The 10,442-nt window shown below is 42.9% G+C and overlaps 1 protein-coding gene across 1 annotated transcript in view; it reads right to left on the bottom strand.

The window, feature by feature from the left end:
- Positions 1–1,416: 1,416 nt before the first annotated feature.
- si:ch211-45c16.2 (mitogen-activated protein kinase kinase kinase 13) overlaps positions 1,417–10,442 on the bottom strand; it is a 42,091-nt gene continuing 33,065 nt past the window's right edge. The window contains exons 8-17 of the mRNA XM_031759057.2: positions 10,244–10,402; positions 10,033–10,141; positions 9,821–9,930; positions 9,585–9,701; positions 9,051–9,194; positions 8,134–8,899; positions 7,979–8,049; positions 7,516–7,807; positions 5,104–6,452; positions 1,417–2,461 (exon numbers count right to left, since the gene is read on the bottom strand). Of these exons, the coding sequence (XP_031614917.2) occupies positions 6,351–6,452; positions 7,516–7,807; positions 7,979–8,049; positions 8,134–8,899; positions 9,051–9,194; positions 9,585–9,701; positions 9,821–9,930; positions 10,033–10,141; positions 10,244–10,402 (1,870 nt within the window). The 3' untranslated portion in view covers positions 1,417–2,461; positions 5,104–6,350. The remainder of the gene's footprint in view (positions 2,462–5,103; positions 6,453–7,515; positions 7,808–7,978; positions 8,050–8,133; positions 8,900–9,050; positions 9,195–9,584; positions 9,702–9,820; positions 9,931–10,032; positions 10,142–10,243; positions 10,403–10,442) is intronic.

Here is a 10,442-nt window from a genome sequence, read left to right as displayed (position 1 = left end):
GTTTTTCTTCAGACATTTACTGCTTTTTCACCCCATCCCCTCCCCTTTTTTGTTAACCGCCACTAAACACTGACCTATGACTCACCCAACTTATCAAAGAACCAATTTTTAAATTAAAGAGCATGACAAATAACATTCTTTGATCCAATTTCTTTTGCTGAATTTATGGAAAATGCTAATGATAGCACAGTTTGGGAGTGACCTCTATGGTACAAAAACACTTTAGGTCTGTCAGAGAAGTTTTAGCTGAAAACTTGGCATATCTATGCAAGCTGTGCAGTGTGTTGTGAAAAAATGTGGGGAAACGGGACAAGTAGAGGACAGAAAAGGAAGTTCAAGCTTAAAAAACATTTTTTTTAAAAAACTATATAAAGTAGATAAACAGGATCTGAAAGTCATGTCCTTAAGAAACCTGGTCCTTCAGCTGACCCATCTACTGCTCACTGGAGCCTCAACAGAAATGGTCTCAGTGGAAGGGTGGTTGTCAACAACTAACTCTTAAGGTGGGGAAACTGGGGAAAAAACGTTGAGTTACGCCAAAATACACAAGAACTGGACTGAAAATGAGTGACAAGAAGTCTGATGGAGTGAAGAAGCTGAAACTTTTGGTTCAAATCACTGTCAATATGTACGAAGGAGGTTAGGAGAGCACTTCAACAGCAAGTGCCTATAGCAGTCGGTCATGGTTTGGAGCCATATTTCAGCCAGTATGTTGGGGATCTTGCCAAAACCGATGGAAATATGAACACAGAAAAGAACCATCAGATTTTAACCTACCATGTAATAACAGCTAGAAGATTTCTTCTCCAATGGTGGAAAAAAAAAAAAAAAAAAAAATCATACCTGGATTGGAAAACTCACAATGGAACATCATCATTCATGAACTCAGCCTGGATTTTATTTTACTTCATTACTATTCCTGAACTATTCCTGAAGACTGCTTAATGGAATTCCTAATAGAGTTCAGGCTGTGTTAAAAAATTAATGTGGTCATACCAAACATTGAATTGTACAAGCTCGGTTTTTGTCTTGTATACTTCATATATTCCATGAACATTTGCAGATTTCAATAAATAAAGAAATGAGGAGTGGTTTAATACTTTCACACAGCAATATACATGCATTTCTGTCTCTCTCTCTCAAGATATAGATTTCTATCTAGATCTCATTTATGTTATATATATTTATGTAACATTTATGTGTTACCAACAAATAGCTGAATTGTTCTTTTTTGTAACAAAACAGGCAGATCTTTGAAGAAAGAATTGCAATCTCTGCACCCGTTTTCAATTTTACTCTGAAAATATGCGGCGTGGTTTTTGCACACCACTGCACACACACAGCAAAAAAAATATAGAGCACACTAAAAGACGCACTAAAGAGTAGGGGACAAACAGAAGAGCCAGACCACAGAGGTTTGGGTACAGTACAGCATTTATTCCATGCAGTTGTTTGCGCTGATTTAGTTCTCCCAGTTACTCGTTGCACTGTACACTGGATAATACAGGAAATTGACAGGATTGGTTGATCATAATGCCTTTCAACAGGAAAGAGGATAGAAACGAGTAACAAAGAAACATGAGTCTGATAACACAGGACAAGGCAACAGGATGTCCATGGTTAGAGAGACGATTTCACAGAAATTTGAATGCAAGTTGTTGGTTTTTTTCCCCAGTAAGAATGAGAGGAAGTGGGGGTCACTGCAGATGTACTGAGGTCAGCATCTCGCATGCCTCCAGGCTTCACGCCTCATTTACACTGCAGAGACAGCCCACCGACTGACTTATGTTTGGAAGTGGTTCCTAACAGCCTACGATGAGATAATTACTGATGTAAAGTCTGCTAAATCAAAGCTAAATGACGAATGGTCCCCTGCAGGGTCAACGTGACATGACGATGCTTTTGTTCAACCACACACACAAATACTGTCCTCTTCCCTGACCAATTCATTGTGCTTCCTTTAAATAATACTTTCCAGGAGAGAAGTCGTAGGTCGTGACATTTCTGAAGCTGCCTGAAATTAAAAAGAACACTACTCCTCCTCACCAGTCATCCAAAATAAATTAAATTCAACAATCATGTAGGCCAGCTACAAAGAAAAAACAAAAACAAAAAAAACAAAGATCAAAATTAAATTAAAACTACACAACAATCATACTTCACAGGATATACGCCAGAAAGATAATGTTATTAACAGCTTGATCGGATTACCCCGTCATTACAACACGCTGGGTTATTTCACACAAACGTAAACAAGAGTGAAGGAGGAGGCTCGAGGAAAGGCAGCCTTTCCGAAGCCGATGAGCAAAAGGCAGACCGTCCATCGGTGTTAATAATCACCTTGTGCTGCTCAGGTTTATGACTCACACCCTCCTGTAGTGTTCAATACTGATGTGGGACAGACTTAAAGAATTTCCTGCTCAACCAGTCGCTGGTCATCAAGCTCGAGGCTTTGCCAGAGCTGTGCAATGACAAAGAGAGAGAGAGAGAGAGGGAGGGAGGCGATAATGGGTCACATGACATTTACAGGTGTTTATGTACAGGAGTAACACTGAGATGAGGTCGCTGAAAACCGAGAGCAGCCCGGTGCTCCGTGGCCTCGTCTCTGGCTTATGTTCCTTTATACACAGAATCTCAGCCGTCTGCACACGCTCGAGCCGGCGGCTTGACATCATTATCGTTAAATTCAACCCTGGCTGGCTGTTTGTCAGCTTGAAGATCAGATCAGTGAGGATGATGACAAAAAAATGGGGCTTATTAAAAGCAAAACAAAAGAAAGAGCTCTCTCACAGATGCAGTATCCCTTTTCAGCGACAACCAGAGAGGTAAAAAGTAATATTGCTCTGGATAATCATCAGGAGTTAAAGGAATTAAATTATGTTAGTCAGAAAAAGAGGATGGAGTCAGGATATTTACATAACACAAGCCTAACTGTCGCCATCTAGTGGCTGCCCATATATTGCTCTTGCACAAAACCTGAGCATCAAAGCAGCAAAGACGTGGCATTTTAACAGCTATATTCAGAAAAACTCAGAAAACTGTTTCTGCTGGACGAAGAAACGCAAAACAAACAAACAAAAAAAAAAATCAGCGCTTGTAATTTCATATATTTACCCCGCCTTACTTGGCAGCAAAATGTTTTGAATCTAGTCTTTATCATACGGTTTAGCAGCACATTTTAACACCTTTCACAGAAACACTACTAGAAATAAAGATTCTCTCTGATCACATGTTTAAAGATATGCTTTAGGAGAAGGATTATGAGAAACGTAGCTCTGTAATCATGAGATTTTCCATGCATGTATATGGAGTTTACAGGTATGGCTGTTCTTATATGCCAAAACACACCAAGTGCATCACCATCCCATCTTCCTGACTGTTGACGGTCACACAACTGCCAAGAGTGGACCACGTTTGTATCCTTGTTATTAAAGAGAACATTTTCTTTTAAGACTTTTTCCTCATACTTTTTTCTTTTTTACTTTAAAACAATGTCGAGTCCTGACTGCCTTTCAAAAAGCAGACGTGCATGTTTGTGTGAATTGGAAGTCTTTCAAAAAATGTAACTCTAAAGTGCAAAACATCTCACCATTACACAAAAATTCTGAAACCACCCGTGGTATGTGCTAAAAGCAGCAACAATGATTGGACTGCACCACACTAAAGATCGGAGATGGCCTGAAAGCTGCAGGGAAAGACCTCGAACCAACCGTGCATGCATTTTATTGCTGAAGACAACTATAAACCCACAAACAAAAAGGAATTCATCGCCAAGAACAGATTCTTGACAAAATATTAAAGTTAGCATTTAACTTATGATTTTTCTAAATTTAAGCCCCATGTCGAGTTTGCATGTTCTCCCTGTGCTGCCTCTGCGTTGCAGGCTTCAGGTTCGGTTAACAGGTGATTCCTAACTAGCTGTAGGTGTGAAATGTGAGGCTCCAGCCTGCCAATCACCCTGAATTGGATAAAGAGAAGGAACTGGATGGATGGAGATTTGAGCTCTTGCTTTTTCAAACTTCTGACTGCACTTTACTACATGCACTAATGTTCCAAATTATTAGGAAGAAGTGTAGCATTTACTTTGTTTTTGAATCACAAATGAATAAACTATCCAGATTTAAGTAGGTGTGTGTGCTGAGGAGGACAGAGGACATTAGTTAACCATAAGCCTACATTTTTTCAGATTTTTTAAATAATACATTTTTAGTTTGGTCTATATGCTTCTTAACCCCTTATAACACATGACAAAATAATTTTCATCTTTCAGGAACCATTTGAATTTTCTCTCAAGCCAAAATCAGTTGAGGAGTGAAGTGCACATGGTAACATCTAGGCTTAGTTGATTTTACTCTCCGCGTTCAGCCATCAGTACCTTGTGAATGCTTTGTGGTACCGTGATACAGCAAATATCCCCGAAGCTCGTGATCCCTTCTTTCTGAAACCCTTTGAATTGTGTCTCTGGCACAAACAGTAACACAATTACGGTCATTTAAAGAGCTCCTCTAAAAGGGTCCTGCAGCTGGGCTGATGGTGAAAAGAGTTAAATTGATAAATTATTAAAGATGTGATCAGAGGAACCTGTATTTGCATGTGTTTGGTGAAAAAGGATTAACCAAGAAACTCTTTAACTCTTTGGGACTACATAAGGAAGTATTTTAAGAAAAAAAAAAAAAAAAAATCTGGCCTACAAGATTCACACTTTGATTGAAAAAAAAAAAATGTGGATTAGTGTTTATTTAAGTATTATAAGTGCTGTAAAGGAAATTCTAAAATCCCACTCTGGACTTAAAAAAATAGCCTCTATAAGCAGCTCTCTGACACCTGCTGCTCTCCGCTAGCTACCAGTCACTGTGCTTGTGTCTAGCCAGCTAGACATGCAAGATCCTGAACAAGCGACTTCTTTCTCACTTGTGTTATTGCTGTTATAATTTGCAAATAATCACCATTTTGGACATCGGTATAATCCACCCTGCTAGAAAATGGTCCGTGGAAAATGCCAAACCTGGAGATTTCAAGAAATGGGATACTGCACCTGGATGCCTTGTCTCCACATCACATTAAAGTCTGTTACAGCAATAAAAGGTTGAACATCAAGGCTACCTGTAAGACCTTTTCGAGTATTCCTGCATGGTCCTTAATATGTGCCGCTCAAAAAAACAAAAAAAAAAAAAAAAAAAAAACATTCCTTCATATAATTGGTCCAGTCCAGTTTCACAGTCCTTGAACGATCCTGAGATGAGACTTGAAACTGTAATGTCTAATGGAGAGGAAAGGGCTTTGTGTTGTCACACTCACATTCACTCACACTCTCATACACAGATAACTCCCTCAGTAACTCTGCCTGTGACATCTGATTGCTGATGACGATGACGTTGGCATGTCTTTAAGAGAAGGATGAGCAGAGTCAGAGAGGAAGAGTCTCTTTTTTTTTTTCCTTTAGCTCTCAGCTGCGTCTTTATCTCTGATGCTCTGTCCGCTTCATGCAGTCTTGGGGCAGCGTTTTCATTTCGCGAGCTGCATAAGCATGCTTCGACAGCTACGTGAGGGCGGGGGCTGGGGGATCCTGAAGAACAGACACATCCGGTGGTTTCAGGGAGGGAGAAAATCCAGTTGCGAGGCAGGTTGTTCATGCTGGTGTTCACAATGTTTTCCATGAGCTCCATGCTCCCCACGTTAGTCACAGTGGGGAGGCGGGGTGGAAGCGGAGGAGGTGGGGTACTGGGACTTGAAACTGTAAACTCATGATAAAGCAGGTTGGTCAGGCTGCAGTATGAGCTGAGCGATTGCTTGTTGTTTGGAGATTTCTGTCCATGACAGTGAGATGTTGAAAGCCGCTTTTATTCTGGGGCAGTCGCCTGAGAGACCAACTACTGCAGTTATGCATCTCCCCACTGAAAGCCATCATCCTCTGATCAATAAGCCCTTCTCATCATTATCATGATCATCATCGTCATCATCTGCACCTTCTTCCAGTCCTGGTCTCTCTCCATCACACAGTAAACCCTTCCTTGGGTTCAAAATGTCTGTTTTTTTCCTCTCTGTTCAGATCAGAGAAGTTTCATAGTTCCTGAATTTTCCTTCAGAACTCAGACAAAAATAAATTATGAACGTTAAACTATCTATTGTACATTATCATTCAAAAGGGAATCCCTGCAATGGGTTGCCTGAATGCTGTGCTAGATGAGGGGTGGGTGGGGTGGGGATCATATGGGAGAGATTACATGGGACGTTGCTATAGGGAGCTTTGTTTACAATGTTTGTCCTCTTATTGCTGTATTTTCTGCAGAGCAGAGAGGGACATGATGGCCTCCAGGCAAAAAAGATGAAGATGAGCCCTTTAGGCAGGTTCACCACGAGGAAGGAGCCCCGACTTTGTTGTTTCTAATAGTGGCATCGGAGCACTCGGCTTCTGACGAATCACAGTCCGAGTCCCCAAACTGTAGCGGATTCTGAGAGACAAAAGGGAACAAACAGGGGAGCATTAAGAAAGATCCAGCATCAGGGATGATTTGAGATGCATTATGATCTCAAGAAAGATGTTTTGTGCAATGCAATAAATAAAATAAACATAAATTAATGTTTCTTATGACTTCAAACAAAAAGGGGATTTTTTTTTGGTGCAGTTTGGAGTCATTAGTTCCAACTTTAAATGTGACAGCCTATTTGACCACAGTGGGTGGATGTGCTGCCGGCAAATCTGTAGCAACTATGCTATCATGTGAATATGGACCAAAATCTCTGGAATGTTTCTAGCACCTTGTTGAGTCTGTGCCACGAAGACCGAAGGCAGTTATGAAGCCAAAAAGGGGTCGAACCCCCGTTTCTTTCAAGGTGCATGCAAGATGTACCATAGTTTATAATAAGGTCAGTATGGACTCATTACACCCAAATAGCCCCCATGACTAAAAGCTCAGGCTGCAGACGGCTCTGGTCCTGCTTGTGCATGGGGCGCAGCTAAAACCACTTGTTTCAGGCAGAGGATGAACTGATGAGCTGCAGGGACTTTTTTAAAACTGTGAATCATTCAAAGCTACTGTAGCAAAGTTCAAAGATAAAAATATAGAATTAGAAATGAGCACATTCGGTCCCCTGTAAATGAATAAATTAAACATCAAAGTAAAATGATTTAGTGACCTATATACGAATACAGAGTGTGTTTATCTGTAGTGATAGAGCAAAGGCTTACTATTAATAAGTGATGTGCATAGTGTCACATTATTTCAGTCTATATGTAGAAGTCCAGCCCTTTAAACCATCTGAGAGCTTTTATTTAGCCACAGAAGTGCTTTTAGCTAAATGCTCATATCCGCATGCTAAACCCATTTCGGTAGTAATCCTTTAAACAGCCGCTCATGGTGGCGCTGGAGGAAATGTTAGGACACCATCAAAGTCAGAAGACCACATGGTCTGGACTCGTGTCTTTTTACAAAGCTGCTGAAAGCTATCTGGACTGAAGCGGTGGATCTTACCACCCTTCGAGCTACATCTGCATAGACTTTCACGCAAACTGACCTCGTAGCTGTGTTCGTCGGAGCACAGCTTCCCCAACGAGATCTGCGTCTTCACCCTGCGGACGGCACACTCCTTGTCAGAGAGGCCGTCTGACTGGGTGGAGATGTCGATGGGGATGTCCGGCGTGTGGGACAGCAGCTCGTCCAGGTGTTCCTCCTGACTGGCGCTCAGCCGCTCCAGGGGTCCGCTGTGCGAGTGGTCACTGGTGTTTCCTTCCTCTCCGTCAGACACCGACAGGTTCTCTGAGCTGAAAGTAGAGTAGGACTGGAAACTGCTCATACAGCGATGAGGTCTGTGAAGGAGAGAGGGGAGAAAAAATGAAAAAAAAAACCCAAAAAACTTCCACATGGTTATTTCAGCAGTTTCCTTTGAAAATGGCTCCTAGCTGATGTGCTAAAGATCATTTTATTTTGCTGCACACAATAAAAAACTATCTGCAAACTAAATGACCATCTGTATTCACCTCTGTCTCCTTGGAAACTCCACTTCACTATCCACCTCTCCCTCTTCTTCTTCAGATGACTCATCACCACCCTGAAAGAGAAGCGGTAACAGCTTTTAATCCCACACAAGCACACGTTACATACTCGTCGGTGTAAAGCCACCAGCTCTGCTCACCTTCCTAAGCGGCCTGAGAATGCGGGGCAGTGCAGAGGGCAGTGTGTGTGCGTGCTGGGATGCATCCTGTTCCTGCGTCTCTGTCTTCTTTGTGGTCTCTCCATCTGAGACTGTGTCTTTGTTGTGTGCCCCCAGAGAAGACTGGGTGCCCTCTTGGGTGTTGAGCAGCGAGTAGTGCGGCAGCTCTGGGTGGCTTGATGGGGGAGGGGTCTCCTGACAGTGTAGGCAGCCGGGGAAGGGGTGAGCCTGGCAGCAGGGACATAAAGAACCAGCACCAGCGCCTGATACAGGGTTGGAGCCGGTGGATGAAGTCCGCTGTCGCGTGTCTGCATCCACAGCAGTGGAAATGAGGTCAGGACTGGAGCCAGAAACGCGGCGCTGCATGTGGTCAGTTTGAGGGCTACGGAGGGCGGCGGCGGGGCCAAAGTATCGCAGGTTGTTGGCACAATTGACAACGGCCTCCTCGCGGCCTTTCAAGGGAAGAAAATTCCCCTCCGTTTGAGGAGGGTGGTGGTGGTGGTGGTGATGATGGTGGTGGATCGGTTGCTCCTGGAGAGATTGGGTTTCTTCTGGTGCTCCAGCAATGGGCTTCAGCACAGCGGAGAACTCGCTGTGGCTTCCTTTGCTGTTGGCGCGGCGGTGACGAGGCTTGCTTCGATACCGGGCTTTGCCAGGAGGGGTGGAGACCTTTGGGCTAGCAGACAGCGGTGAGGGCGACGGGAGAGGGTCTACACTAGGGATGCCATCAGAGCGAAGCAGGTCTGGCCTGGAAAATATGAATTGTATTCAACTGTTCATTTAAGTATTTAAATGACACTCAAGACCTGAGCTGCAATAAATCACATATCTGCAGCTGAACCTACAGATACATGAACATGTGTAACATTTAACAGAGATAATACGTTTGAAAATCAGACCTTTTGGTGGGAGGCATCCCAGGTTTGTGGGAAATGCTTCCTTTCTTCTTGATGAGCTTCTCCACAGCGTTGGATCTAACGATCGGTCGGACTAAGTGGCGCTTGTAGCTGCCGGGATATTTCTTCTCCACCGCCTGCTCTCTCCTACGGTGATGCACAGAACTAGATTTAAGTCAGATCATGGGGGAAAAGCAGTCACACTGCACTTTAGTTAAACACAACATAGCAAACATTAATGGGAAGAGAAAAGCATTCCTGACAGGTAAAGCTACTTTCAAGGAATCTGCAATAATTTAAGAATCTCACTGATTTATTTAGGTAGGTCATGCATAGTCAAAAAACCAGAGACTCATAGGAAAAGTCTAAAAATATTTAGGATGCCATTCAGATCATTTTTGTCACTATAGTTAGCTGAACATGCTTTCAGTTCTGTTGCAGTTTTTTACTGGAAATGTTGAAAGAGAGGAAATACGGGCATAATGAGAGCAGGATACTAGTAAAGCACAGATGTGACAAAAATGTTTATCTACATACTTCATCAGTTCCTTTTCTCGGACCTCCAGCTGCAGCATGATGGCACTGAGTTCCATGTAGAGGTTGTTGGCTCTCTCCAATTTCCTCTCATAGTGCTCCCGGATGTCCAGCGCATGCCTGAGAACATGCATGAAATGCATCCAAATGTTCAACTCCAGTAACTTCTGCTTTATGTGCAAATTTAAAACCATGTCTTCTATTAACAAGCCACATGTTTGCTGTCTTTTCCCAAACACCTGAGTTCATCCCTCCGGCGTCGGATCAGCTCTTCATCCAGCCTGTGGATGCAGGTGCCTTCACTTTTGATCTTCTCAAAATGCTTCTTCACCTCCTCCCTCCATTCTGCCTGTAATATGGATTTACACAGTCAACATGCAGCCAGAGCATTCACTGGAAAAAGCACACAAAGTTAAGGTGGAGTCTTGCATTTCTCAGTATTAGTCCAGACCTGAGACTTAAAGTAGGTCTCCTGAGGAGTTCCCAGAACATCTGCAGAGGCGATGTCGAGATGTAGAAGAATCTGACGAAACGACGGCCTATTCCTGGGCTTTCCCTGCCTGGATTTCATGAAAATCATGAAGGAAGATACACCAAATATGTTTACATTCTAGCAGTTATCATATTTTAAGTGATGTAGTAGAAAAGCTGTTTTTGCTCACCATGTCTGTTTCATGAGGATTTTAAACCCGTCCGGGCACGTGGAGGGGACGGGAAGGTGGAGACTGTTGCTGCCGACACCCCAAATAATGGCGGAGGAGTCCACGTCTTTGTAGGGAATCTCTCCAGTCAGCAGTTCCCATAACACAACTCCAAATGACCTGCAACACACAAGCAAAGATGGACAGGTTTCATTGCAGA

Source organism: Oreochromis aureus, linkage group 16 (assembly GCF_013358895.1).
Source record: "Oreochromis aureus strain Israel breed Guangdong linkage group 16, ZZ_aureus, whole genome shotgun sequence".
Lineage (NCBI taxonomy): Eukaryota > Metazoa > Chordata > Actinopteri > Cichliformes > Cichlidae > Oreochromis > Oreochromis aureus.
The sequence above is the reverse complement of the archived record's forward strand: the minus strand, read 5'-3'. Positions and strand labels throughout refer to the sequence as shown.